The 13,735-nt window shown below is 46.5% G+C and overlaps 1 protein-coding gene across 1 annotated transcript in view; it reads right to left on the bottom strand.

The window, feature by feature from the left end:
- The window catches only part of Tgfbi (transforming growth factor beta induced), a 33,768-nt gene extending 20,440 nt beyond the window's left edge, over positions 1-13,328 (bottom strand). Inside the window, exons 1-2 of the mRNA XM_027940987.2 lie at positions 13,130-13,328; positions 8,161-8,259 (exon numbers count right to left, since the gene is read on the bottom strand). Of these exons, the coding sequence (XP_027796788.2) occupies positions 8,161-8,259; positions 13,130-13,263 (233 nt within the window). The 5' untranslated portion in view covers positions 13,264-13,328. The remainder of the gene's footprint in view (positions 1-8,160; positions 8,260-13,129) is intronic.
- Between the last annotated feature and the right edge of the window lie 407 nt (positions 13,329-13,735).

Raw genomic sequence — 13,735 nt, 5'->3', positions numbered from 1 at the left:
TATCAAGTGAAGATGAAGCCTGGTTCACCAGTTATCCAGGAGAATGTTTCAGATTCTCAGGATATCAGGGAGTTATAGGTGCCACTTTTAGCTAGAAATGGGCCCCCAGGGAATGACTGAGGATCCACAAGTTAGAAACATTCTTCTCTGACCCATTTTCTCCATTCTCCTTTTGTCCAGCCCTTCTGTTCCTTTCTAACCTTGCATCCCAGCACTTACAAGGCCCAAACATGCTGTTCCCCAAGACTGACCTTGACCCACCCACAATTTTATCTTCAGTTCTAAAATTGACTCTGCAACTAAAATAATATTTCATTGACATACAATTTGTAAAGGCAGTGTAGTTTAAGAGAAACCGTACTAGAATCAGGGGTTTGCATTGTGATTCATTGGTAACTAGCAGGGTGACCTTGAAAGTCTATTTCTCTCTGGTCTCAGTTTCCCCATATACACAATGTTAAACTAGATGATCTCTAAAATTCCTTCCAACCTCACACTCACAAGTCTTCTACTGGGTGGGCTGATTTCTATGGGACAGAGAGCCACTCCCTCAAAGAAGGACAGTGTCCTTCAATCCAGGGAGAGCTCCAAGCTTTGATCCTATGCATAAATACTAGGGTTCAGTGACTTCATTGGGAAGAAATGGAGTTAGGGAAGTAGGAAATAGGTCATATCTCTCCACACTTAGTTTATTTCAAAAGTTATCTGTTATAAAATTCCATGGAGTTGGAGAAGGACAGTTGGAAAATCTACCAAGTCCTCTGGGCCCCTGGTGAGCATGGGTGCTATACACTCTATGGCCTGCAGTCCCCCATCAATCTGGCCAAAGACTCAAAAAATGTTGGCTTCTGAGTTACATCTCTGCCCTAATCCCCAGAAAAACAAAAACACAGGAAAGACAAACAGCTCAGGTAGCTTCCCAAATGGGAACGAACCTATGATTCCTGCAACAAGGTATGTGTATTGGGAAGGGGGCACATATGCACATGTGTGCAAGTAGGATGTGTAGGGAGAAAGGGGTGCTGAGGGGCTGGGGGGAAAAGGTCAGAGATGAGCAGAACAGTCTCAACAAGGAGAGGGTTAACAGGATTAAATAAGAGTGTGAAGACATGAATGGTGTGATTCTACTTTGTGTATAATCAGAAACATGAAAAATCGTGCTCTATATATGTAATAAGAAGTTAAGTGCATTCTTCTGTCATATATAACAAATCAGAATAAATAAATGTAATGAAAAAAAAAAGCTCTGAGGGGTGAAGGGGTCTCTTGACATGACAGGTGGGTCGAGGCAGCACTAGGGCTCTCCTCACATTGCACCAAGTCGGACTCTTTTTCCATTGCTCTTGTCAATGCGCACATTTGGCAAAAGCAGAATGATCTGAAACTCTGACATCTGGGGGACACAGTTGTGTCTCCAAAGCAAACAAGGTTAACTTCCGTCAGCACTCCCTGTGCTTCTTCAGGTGGGCTCTCTGCACCCATGTCTCATGGCAGCAGGACTGTACTCTGCTGTCACATGCGGATGGCTTTGACAGCAAGTTCCCCATGGTAGAGACTCAGTTTCTGAGGTTGCAAAGTCTCCCTCAGCCAAGATCTTTTTCTAGTAAACTGAGCACAGCTCTCAGAAGGTTTCTCCTCTTCCCCTTGCTCTGTTGATCTCCCTCTCCCTGGCCCTCTCTGGGCATGCAAGTGTAAGCCAGGACACTCAGCCTGGGTATGGCAGGCTTATGACTTGAGATGGTTCTACAGCTGCTAGTCTCCTTGCTCTACCTGTCCCAACAATACTGGCCCTTTCCAGAGCCAGCCTGCATGACCCCAGAGAAGCAGAGAGCAGCTGCAGGCCGCAGACCTAGAAACGGTCCATTGGGACGATCCCCCCGAAAGATTCTTGGGTTGCTGATCTGCACAGCAGCTTGCCCCGCCCTCCCTGTGCCCAGTGGGCTACTCCATGTGGGCTCTAGCCCTGGAGAGAACACAGATGCTATGGGGAGACAGACAAGCAAGAGCCCAGATCTAATGCCATCCCTCTAGGATGAACACAGAGAAGGACAGAAACCAGTGGGAACCTACAGTTCCTAGGTTTCTCTGAACAGCAAGGAACTGTTGGTCTCTGAATCTCATCTCATCAGCCAAAGCTGCTCTGCTCCTGTCTTCTTGACCAGAAATAGTTTCTAATAACTAAAAACCTCAGGTCAGAAAAAGCAAACTCTCCAAGGCAACAAGTTACTAATTATCTGGTTCCAGTTTCTCAAGACAGAAGAACAAGTTGCAGAAGAAAGTGAGTCAAGGTACCCGGATTAGAAGGGTATTTAAAGTAGCAGGCCAAAAAGATAGTGTCTACACAGGGCCTGGGTTTAGGGATGTTTGGGAAGCTCTCCTCCATCCCCTGTAACTTTTTCACATAGAATGGGACACAGAAATGACCAGTATTTCTCTTCCCAAAGTAATTTTCCACAAAGTTAATATAAAGTTAAAATAATCACTCTCTCCCAAGTGCGCTTCACTAGGTGTAAATGCCAAGGAATTAACTAGACTTGTGGAGGAGATGGAGCAAGGAGTGGAGCCTGAGAGCCAGTCTCCTGTGACAGAAGGTAAACTATTCTCTGGGTCACAGTTTCCAACAGGAATCTCAGAGCAAACAGAGTCACAGCGTCTAGACACTGGGGTGCCCCGCGGACTGCCTGCCTGAAGTGGTTTACTTTTTTCTGCATTCCTGGCCTTGGAAAGGAAGCTGAGCTGATTCTTAAGGTCCCCAATAGAAAATCAGAGATTGCTCTGAGCCACCTTCCACCAGCAAAGGCTTCCAGCATCCCAGGAATTCACCAGCCTGGTTAGTGATTAGGATGAAGACTTCAGAAAATGGGTGTATGCAATTGTGGTGATTTGTGTGCGATGTGTGAGAAGACACTCCTGGGTGTCTTCTCAGTTCTCATGCCCGTCATCTGATGAGGGCTACTGAGGAGCCTCTTGCAGCAAGGGATCACCAAAGCCACCAGATTGGGAGTGACTCTGGGCCAAAGGGCTTCTCTGATCCTGAGGAGGCTTTGTCTCTGGAACCCACAAACACAGTTTTCAGGGCTGTAGAGAGAGACCTGGGCAGTTCACTCAGGTCCCACAGGCATGCTCATTTGTATACCTCCTTTGACACTAGCTGCTAGGCTTGATTCTTCCTAGGGGCAGCACAGTAGAGTGGACAGAACTGCCCCATTTACCAGCAGATGACTCTGAGCAGGACGCTTAGGCTTGCTGGGACTCAGTCGCCCCATCTACAAATGAGCTAATGATCACATTCTATTAGAACATAGAGTATGAGAAGCGAATGAGTTTTCATACGAGAAGCACTTAATGGATACTTGCTGTCAACTAAGTGCTCAGTTGTCCAGCTTCTTCTAAAACAAAACATTCCAAGTGTAAACTTTAAAGTGGAAGCTAGGATAATAACTTGAGGCAAAGCAATATCCTACAGTGAGCTCACTGATCGAGTCACATTGTAACAAATAAATCCCCATAATACATGGGTGGAAGGCTTCTATTAGTCTCCCATAGCTTACTGTAACAAATAACCACAAATGTAGTGGTTTAAAACATTACAAATTTATTATGTTACAATTCTGGAGGTTAGAGCCACTAATCGGCCTCATGGGGCTAAATCAAAGGTTGCATTCATTCTAGAAGCATTAGAAACTCGGTTCCTTTCCATTCCCAGTTTCTGGAGGCTGCTGCATGCCTTGGCTTGTGGTTTTATCACCCCAACTTTCCACCACATCTTCTCTGACTCTGAACCTGCTGCCTCCCTCTTATAAGGACCCTTATGATTTTATTAGATTCACCAAATAATCCAGGATAATGTCCTCCTCTCAAGATCCTTTTTTTTTTTTTTGAAATGCATGAATACGTTTATTAAAATTATATGTTTTAAGATCCTTAACCACAGCTGCAAAGTCCCATTGTCCATGTTGGGGAACACATTTACAGGTTTGCAGATTAGGATGTGGACATCTTTAGGGGTCATTTTTCTACTTTTCCCCAGGGCTTTTGCCCCAGGTAGTAAATATGTGGTTCATATAAATTCTCAACAACACGAAATTTCAAATCAGCTAAGCACCTTCCTAATTTACAGAATGTTCTAGAATCTTCAGGAAACACTGCTTAACAGATGTGATTTTGGTGTATGTCCAATATCCCTGATATGAGGCAGATCATCCACGGGGTCCTAGATGGTTGTTTGGGGAATATGAAACAGTGCTAGGGTGGGTCTGGGGACAGCCTAAATGGCTTCCCACCATCTTCTTTTTCCTTTGGGACCAAGTTATGGGATACAGAAAAGAAAAGAAGACTGGCTCTTCTCCAGTTTCATGTCAGATGTCTCAGCGTGCTTTGCACAGAATGAAATCTATTGAAAACAGACCTGCCACCTGATGGAAGAGCTCAACCTTGTCCTGGCTGGCTTCAGTAAAGGTGACATTTCTAAGCTTTAACACAGTGCTGAACAAGCATTGCAATGTAGCCCCTGGGCAAAGCAACACTTGCTACTAGAAAACCAGCAGTATCCTGCCAGCCCATCTTGGCTCCAGAGAACTGCTTGTGCACTTGTGAAATGTGTTGCTTATGGAACAATTTCAAGACTTTGGAATGGACAGCTGTCATCCCTACCTGCCAGCTCCCTTCCTGTGTCACATTCATGATGTCTGAGCCTCTGCTATGTCTGCGACATCCCCATGATGTCTGCTCTGACTTAGCTATTAAACAGATCTCCCTCTCTGCACGCACACACACACACACACACACACACACACACCAGTACAGACACAACCAGACTCCTGACTACAATTTCCTGCACCTTTGTTCAACCTTCCACATGTAAGAATTTTATTACCAATCAAACCAGGGCCTGAAATCACAGAGGAGGATGCTGTCTATTTCCCATAACCCTTTTTGATTGACCATTGTTATCACTCTAGTGCTCCTTAGGATCTGAAATAAAAGCTAAAGTGAGTTTCTAAGGAATAAAATGTACTCAAGTCTCTAGGTAGGAGCCCACTGGTAACTACTTCTTGTTATAAAATGTATATGTTGGCTTGACAGATAGTGTCCAAATCTCAGATTCTTCTCTTTGGAAATACAGAAAAGCTCTTGTCTGAAGACATGAGGACAATGCTGAGTGTGGCCTATCCTCTCCTCTCCAGGAAGTGGAGTCCAGGGCCTCCCAGCTGCAGGCAAGTGGGTTCAGGGTCCTGCCTCACCAGGCCTGTCCTGTGTCTCTCTGTTAACTTGCGTCACAATCTTCACCCTTGTGCTTGGGGCTTGGTGCTGTTCATTTGCTTTCAAGGTCAAATTTTCCTTCTGGCCTTAGGTCCCCTGATGACCCATGTCGCCTCCTCCCCCAGGCCATTTTGCTCTTTCATCCCAACACAACTGAGTCTTGCTGGGAAAAGGCCCAGTGCTCATGTCAGCCCCACTCTAAGATGGTTTTCTTTACTCCAGCCACCATGCTCCCATGTCCCACTCAGTTCCTCATCCAACTCAATGCACGAGGGACCTACTTCCCCCAGGGTGACATTAATTCCAGCCAGCATGCACCCCACCCCCAGTACCCACAGCACTTAATTCATGGTGGTCAGATGGCAGCTCCCTCAGGGGTCTGGGTCTTAGATAAACAAGTTCCCCTGCAAAGCTGCCCTTAGCTTTCAAGGACAACAGAACTGAGCTCAACCTCTTCCTCTTTTCCTCTCTGCTTTTTCTGGTTCTTCTCCAAGTCAGCTCCACCTTTCTGATGCTGCACGTGATGTTCCAGGAAGGGCCTGTCTTGTCCTGGATCATGAAATTTTACAACGACTCTTGTTTTTCTCTCCTCATTTCCTCTTTTCTGAAGCTACTCAGAGCAACAGCCACATTCAAGAGCTGAGTGTGAACATCTTTTCCCTTTGATTTTCGTTTTCCTTTTCTCTATTCCCGGGCACCCCTCTGTGCTGACTGGAGTGAGGGTTCTGCCCAAATTCCTCACCACATTCTCAAAACCAAACCTGTCCCAGAAGGCAAGATTATTGCTGGGACTGTTTTGTCAACACGTAGCTCTACTGCTTGTGACTTGTCCTGGCACACGCACAGAGAAAGAGGAGAGTGTTAAGAGCCAATAAGCCAACGTGACTCATCCTCCACCAGCGTCAGCCACGAGCTGCCGAGGAAAGTTATCAAGCTACTGTTAACCAGTTGGGCAAATGCTTCAACAGGGGGGCATCCAAAGTGCCACCCTGTGGCCAGCTTGTCATCACAATTGGATGACATTTTTAGAGAAACTTCAAATAATGAAAATATGGCCTCATTGTAACCCAGAGCTGTGAGATGGAGAAGTACTCTTGGCACAGGTGCTTTGGTTATCTTCCAAGAAGCAATTATGTGGGGCCTGGCTTTGTGTTTAATTGAGTAATTAATTGTTTGAGTAGATAATGTACCCATATGAAAAAAGTCAGTTGGTACTAGTGGTATTATTATTTTTGAACCCAGGGTTCCTCTACCACTGAGATACACCTCCAGTTCTTTTTATTTTGTATTTTGAGACAGGGTCTCACTAAATTGCCCAAGCTGGCTTCAAATTTGCAATCTTTCTGTCTCAGCCTCCCAAGTTGTGGGGACTATAGGTGTGTCCCACCACACCCAGCATTATTATATATATATATATATATATATTTAATTTGGGCATCAGGGAAGAATAGGCTAGGCATAGAATTTGCATAATCTCTTTTTGTTCAAAACAGGAAAAATTATTGCTGAGCTTCTGTTCACTGAACCTGGAGGGTGTATCCTTCTAACTCATGCAACTCTTTTTAGATTTCAGGTGGGACTCTCATTGGCAGGGAGCCAGCTGCCACAGACATGCCCCAGACAGGCTCCAGGGAGAAGCAGCTCTTTCCAGCTCTGTTCCAATTCCTGATTTCCCTTGATTCAGACTAGGATTGATCATTGCCTCACATAATCAGGGCCACACATTGGGATATTTATTTCCATGTACATTTTAAGGAAAGGGCATTTCCCTTTCCTTTAGTTGATTATTAAATTGGAAGAGATGGTTACTTGAAAGCAACATCAAAGCAATAAATTTAAAATTCCATAAGAGTGAAGAAGTCCAAGATAGTGGCTTAGAGTTGCTTAATCCTCCTATTACGCAGATGAGAGGAAGGTCAGACCCCTACAAGTGGAAGTTTTGCACAGCACATCTTCCTATCTGTAGGAGAGAGCCAACTTTGACAACTGCTGACAGTTAGTGCCCAAACAGATTAGGTTTCCTCAGAATTCTGTTAGAATATGCACACTACCCTATTTCCACCAGGCGCTGGGCAGTAGGGATGAAGGCTGCCTCCCTTTGTGCTTATACAGGAAACAGCAAGCCTGATAGTAACGTCACTGGAATATAGCCTGTTGTCACTTTTCCATCTGTTTGTGTGGTCTAATTTGCAAATTCTGTTGTAATGATAATAGCAGCTAGTATTTATTGAGCTGTTACTATGTGCCAGGCACCATATTTGTTCTCTTATGTACATTATTTCATTTAATCCTCATAACAAAGCCATAAGGCAGGTCGTTTCATTATTTCCATTTTACAGAGGAGACAGCTGAGTATTCTAAAAATGAACCCTGTCAAAGTTAGGGTCTAAGCCTATCTTAATATTGGGGGCCATCTCATTGTGGGCACATTTCTAAGCAACCTAAATCTTTTTGAGGTGTTTACCTTAGGACAACAGAGTAAGAGTGGGCTTTCCTATCAGTTCACCAACAGATTTTCTTTCCCAGAGTGACATGCTGGTGGCCTCTCCATGGACTTTCTGAATCATTTAGTGAAGATTTGGAAACGCACACACGCATGCACGTGCGCGTGCACACGCACACACACACATACAATTTTATGCTTCTTGCAATTCCAAACTAGCCCTGAAAGATGTATTAAAGTGTTGTCAGCAGCCTTAAAAATGCAGAAAAAAATTGGCCAGGTTCCTAAAAATGCCACTCCCCAGAACACATTCTCTGACACGTTTGTACATGCACCTTCATGGCTCTTTAGGCAGCCTGACCTTTTAGAAGGTGGCTGGCCCAGCCCTGGGGGCACCTGTGGCTGGCACACGTGCAACGTGGCCTCTTTGGTCTTGGGTATTTGCAGATACTCACGTTGACTTGCCACAGATCTTCCTCTGGTACCACTGCTTGCAGTTGGTGAAATACTTCTTGTTGGTGCCAATGAGCTTCTGCACAGCACACACGTTGGGGCTGGAAACAAAAGCAATGGTGTTAGTGAGGTTGGCATGTCCATCACATCATGTAGGTCTTCCCAGTTCATCAGATGGAGGACAGACAGCCATTTCGGTCTTGGCAGCAGGGTGGATTTTGGGGTAGGCTTTGGACCTGTCTACCTAGATTCCCATTGGTCCCCATGAAAGCTTTCCATCAAACAAAAAATTGCTTATCTATCTCACACATTGATATAATTTCATGTAACTATCCTTGGCATGGGCAATGGGACAGTGTAAATAAAGGGGTCGTAAATGTTTTAGATGGCATGGTATAGATCCAAAAAAATAGCAAAGTCAAAGTGGCATGTTTCCTAAGCAAAGCAGCTTTGAAAGACATCCCAGCCATTCTCTGCATCTGTACTTCATACTGAGCCCAAACTTGACATCCCAGTGTCTGTCACAGGCTCTGCAATCATGAGGAGAAGACCCCAGCATCCCCCTGGCAGCTCTACATATACATATACTCATTGTCTAGACCAGCTGCCTGTCTCCCCAGTGATGACTCATCCAGAGGACAACACTGTAAATGAGGGTACATGGCAAGTGGTACATGACACCAAATAGGGGTGTTCTCCTACTTAACTCTTAGTTGTCGATTACTTAGACCCCAGTTTGAGTTCCACTTCTCCCCAAAAGCCTTCCTCCACTGCCCCATGTGACACTCTTCTTTACATTCTCTGACCTGGGATGCAACTCGTTTGATGCTGGTTACCAGAAACCCTATAGCTGATGTGCGATGGATATCTCCTTTCTCCAGCTACCCTCAAAAGAACCTCGAAGGCAAGAGTCCTGCCTCTTTCTACCTTTGACATTCTGGATAGAGCCTGGCAACCGGTCAGGTGCAGAAGCTTGGAATAATCTTGTTGAAAATACTTGTTGAAAAGCCTGACCCAGCTCAGAAAGACCTCAATGACTGGGAAAGCAAAGTGCAAATTTCCTGGGGTTTTGCCTAGAAGGCTCCTCCAGAGCCACAGGGTTTTGTTGCAGGGTATTTTATTCTATTGTACCATCTCCTGATCCAATAGAATAGTGCTCAGGCCATTAGGAACCCCTGGGGTAAGGAGGCTGCTGTGGCTGCATGGTGACATTTGGGATGGGAGAAGACGGGGAGGCAGGCAGTTCATCTGACTAAATCATAAATCAGACAAAGCAAAAAAACTACAGCTGAGGGTTTTCACAAGACATCAGTTCTCAGAGAGCTTCAGGTGTCACCCAATGAATGGGTAATTACTTCAACATCAATTTCTTTGTGACTTTAAAACTGTAATCCACAGGTACCCTTTCATATGCACGATATTTTTCAGGAAAACCCTGATTTTTGCAGTAAAGCTAGGCTGGCCATCCCACTATTGGGGCTGCTAGAATTTGATCAGCTCTTAAATATTTAGGTTATTGGGTGATTGTTCACTCTGAACCCTTACTTCTTTACCTGTCTCTTTTACCATGTCACCTCTTATCCACATTTTAAAATTATTATTATTTTTGGTTGTCCATTGACCTTTGTTTTATTTATTTATTTACCTGCAGTTCTAAGAATCCAACCCAGTGCCCCACATGTTAGGCAAGCTCTCTACCACAACCCCAGCCCCTTGTCCACATTTTTGTTCAATAAGCAGAGGTGAGTGGGCCACGAATGCACAGAGAGTATTAGGGAAGTAATGCAAGAACCAGATAGGGAACAAAGCTGAGAAGCTGAGGCAGAAGAGAACGTAACAAGCCAGCAGGAGGGCAGGTGAGGGCTGCCTTACTCCCAATAGGATGTCACTAAATGCCCCCAGCAGATTTCTAAACACCTTGCTTCTCTGTTTGCTCTTTGGGATTCACAGGTTAGACAGTCCCTAAGTAACTCCTGAAGATTCCCAGACAGCTACACTCCAGCCGCAAGTTCTACTTATTGTTGAATAATCTGCAAAGTTCTCCTATCTGACCAAGCAGGAAATAATTACTGTTGATGAATTCCCTGCAACTTTCTGTAGGCGTTTGGCCAATCTTCATGAGCCTCTTATGGATGTGGCTCCTACATTCCTCTGCAGAGGGAGAGTTCACTGCTGCTGCCCTGTGTGACAGAAACAGTGGTTGGGGCTGCTGTGACCCTCTCTTTCTCATATCAGGCCTGTATGAGCTGTGTACACAAGAAATGTATGCTGTAGTGCAATCAAAAAGAGCAAGCCATTTCTGGGCCTTCTGCCTGAAGAATAACAGAGCTGCTGTTCAACTTGGACTTGAAAAACCAAGTGCTTTAGGAGGATCACTCCAATTTTTGATCTGTGATATTTGGAAGTGTGGCTGCATTTCTAACTTCTCTTTCAGTAGTATTTTTCCCCCTTCCCTATAGCAAAAGGCAAACCTGGGAGCCAAGAGACCCCATTACAGAGACTACCCTCCCAACAGTTTTCTATGTTTGGATAAAGTCAGTCTCTGTCACTAAGCTGTAGTTTCACCATCTGTAAAATGGGAACATGTACTGTGGGGAAGTTCAACACAAAAGTGGTGGTAGGGAGAAAGCGCTGCCCGTGAGCAGAACACTGACCATTTCTCCCTTCATATCATGGAGCAGTCTGCATTTCCTTAAACTGGCAGAAATGTTTTTCTTCCCTTTTCACCAGTTCTCACTTTGAATAAAGGGCTGGAACTTGAACAGGGTTATCCATTTGCACAGGGTGCCACACCCATGTGTGCAGGGCCAGGCAGTCCCGTGGTATTTTCAAGGGATGGTTAGATCAGGGTAAATGCAAGTGTGCCTGCAACCACTTTGCCATGGTGCATGCACACGTGTATCCAGATTTTAGTGGGGGAGGGAGTGCTCGCTCCTGTGACTTCTTGATCACTGTGCCCATCACAGACAGATTACTATGGGTTTTTTCAACTGCACTGCAAGAAGTTAATCAAGAGGATTAGCCTGCAGGGGTATGGCAGGGAAGGTGATCTACTATCTGAAACTCAATAAAAAGCATCTGTATTTTTTTAAAACCCTATTTTCCATCCTGTCAGTGTCTCTTCTGGCCTCTGAAGGGAAGTGGGTTTTCTGTGGAGATGGTTCTTGGTGCAGCACCCTCAGTACCTTCACTGTGTACAGAGATGCCATTCTGGGAGACAATGCTGTGGGGCAGACTATGGGGATCTTCTCCTGACTTAGTGGTTAAGAGGCAGAGGAAACAGAAACATCCCAGGCATATTGTGGCATCAAAATAAAGCACAAGAAAGGCAGAGGAAGCAAAGGTGGGCTGGAGAGAAATAATAGGCCTGTCATCCCAGAGACTCAGGAAGCTGAGGCAGGAGAATTGCAAATTTGAAGACAGCTTTGGAAACTCATTGAGACCCTGTCTTAAAATTAAAAATAAAAGGGCTGGGGATAGAACTCAGTGGTATAGCAACTCGGGTTCAATCCTCTATACCAAAAATCAATAAAAATAAAACAAATAAATAAAAATAAAAATGCCAGTTTCACATTTTGACATTGAAGCCCCATGTCCTCCATGTCCTTCTTACCTGCCCTCTCACCCTTATGCCCAGGGCCTAAGTCAAAGATCATCTCCCAGTTCCCTAAGACCCCAACTCATCCTCAGTGCTCTCCTTCCAGAAGCCTGTTGAGGCTGTGGCTTTATTTCATTTTGCAGAGTAGACAAGACAAATTTGCCCCCAAGAGCCGTTCTCCCGAAAAGCCCTGAGCACCTGGAAGGCCAAGTGAGGTCAGAAAGCCATGGAGGAAACAAGGGTGACTACTCTCTAAAAGGGGCAGCCTATATCCACCCCCTAGAGCATGGCCGGGTATGGGAGTAAAGGCTTTGCTGGGACCTATGAAATCAACTTTGTCACCCTCAACAGTGACTTTTCATCTAAGTATAGATCTGGCTAGACTCTTGAAGGGCTGGCATTGCCTGTAATGTCAATGCCAGACCCAATAGCATCTGATCCTCCCCTGAGGACTCTAACCTGCCTCTACCTACATATAATTTTACAAAGTTGTTAAAAAAAAAATGTCGGTGAAAACAGGTAGGCTGGAAGCCACAGTAAAGCCTGGTAATGTGAGAAGCCCACATGGCTTGGCTTTGGATGGATGTAGAAATGTTGCCCACCTTTGCATGGGTCTGTGCCTGGGTCTTTACCAGGTTAGACCTTTTACCTGAGTCTCTCTCCTAAAGCAAAGACATCTTCAGTGACTCAAAGGAATGCCTGCAGTTATAAGGTCCCACAGTTACAAACCCAACTTCTGCTTTAGATCAAACTCAACCCTGGACCCAATACATACCACAGGACTGTGGGAAGGTCTTCTAGGGGCTCAGTTTCCCCACCCCTGCTTGGTGAATACTGCTCTTCATTGTGTGTTTGGTGGGGAGATGCCACACTGTCCCTTCTGTGCCCGGGAAGTACTGCCTGATGCCAGATGGTGGGTGCAGGGCACGACCAGGTGCACAGAAATCTGGGGCACCTATGCCACCTGGTGTAGCCCCAGTCTCATGTCTGGAGTCACTGGACAATGACCTGGCTGGGTTGGTATGTGCATGGCTGCCTTGGGCACCTTCCCAGAGTGATTTTGGTCAGAGAGATGCCCACGCCCCCTTCTACCTATGTCTGGATGGAGAAACTGAAAGTGTGGGCTGTCCCGTGCTTTTGTCCTGAGTAGGGGGTCACTGTTCAGCTTCCCCACCCTCTTCCCCTACAAAGCGTCCCGAGCAGGCTTCTCTCCATCCTCCGGCACCCCCCTCCCTCCACCGAGTGCAGGACTGGTCTCAGCGCTGCACATTGCTTGCTTTTCTATCGGGCTTTGTCCCTTGCTCTCTGCCCCCTTCGATGCCCCCAGCGGCGTGCGTTCTGAGCCTGGCGACCCGCCCCTCCGCTCGGCTTACCCGTGCTGGCGGCCCCGGAGCTGGCTGTGCTGCAGCACCAGCTGGTAAGGTGACTTGGCGGGACCTGCCAGGGTCGCGGCGGGACCCAAGGCCAACGCCAGGGCAAGGGCCAGCAACCGCACGAGGAGCGCCATGGAGAGGGAGGACTCGCACCGACTGACGATGCGCGAGCGGGCCACTCCGGGGAAGTGAGAGCGCCCCGCTGCCCGCGCCAGGTTAAGTAAGCCGCGAGCCTAGGGAGCGGCCTCGAGGGGCGGGGAAGCCGGCCGGCCCGGAGCGGGGAGGGCGGGCTGCTGGCGCCTCCCAACCCGCGCGCCCGGGGCTGCGCTCCGCACTCATTACGCCCCCTCTGCCAGCAGATCACTTTCCTCTCCGTTCTCTCCTGCGCTGCCCAGCCCTCACTCATGCCCTACCTCCGTCTCCTCCCCTAGTCAATTTTGCTCGAGCACAAAGTATGCAGATCCTTGAGACTTGGGCTTCTTGCAAGTGGGGACACTGGGAGTGAGGGGCAACTTTCTCTGAGGCCCGCTTCAAACTTTGTTCTTCCATAAGGGGCCGCAAGTCTTTTTTTTTTTTTTTTTTTTTTTTAATTTACTGGGATTTTAG

This window comes from Marmota flaviventris, chromosome 5 (genome assembly GCF_047511675.1).
Source record: "Marmota flaviventris isolate mMarFla1 chromosome 5, mMarFla1.hap1, whole genome shotgun sequence".
NCBI classification, from domain to species: Eukaryota; Metazoa; Chordata; class Mammalia; order Rodentia; family Sciuridae; genus Marmota; species Marmota flaviventris.
The sequence above is the reverse complement of the archived record's forward strand: the minus strand, read 5'-3'. Positions and strand labels throughout refer to the sequence as shown.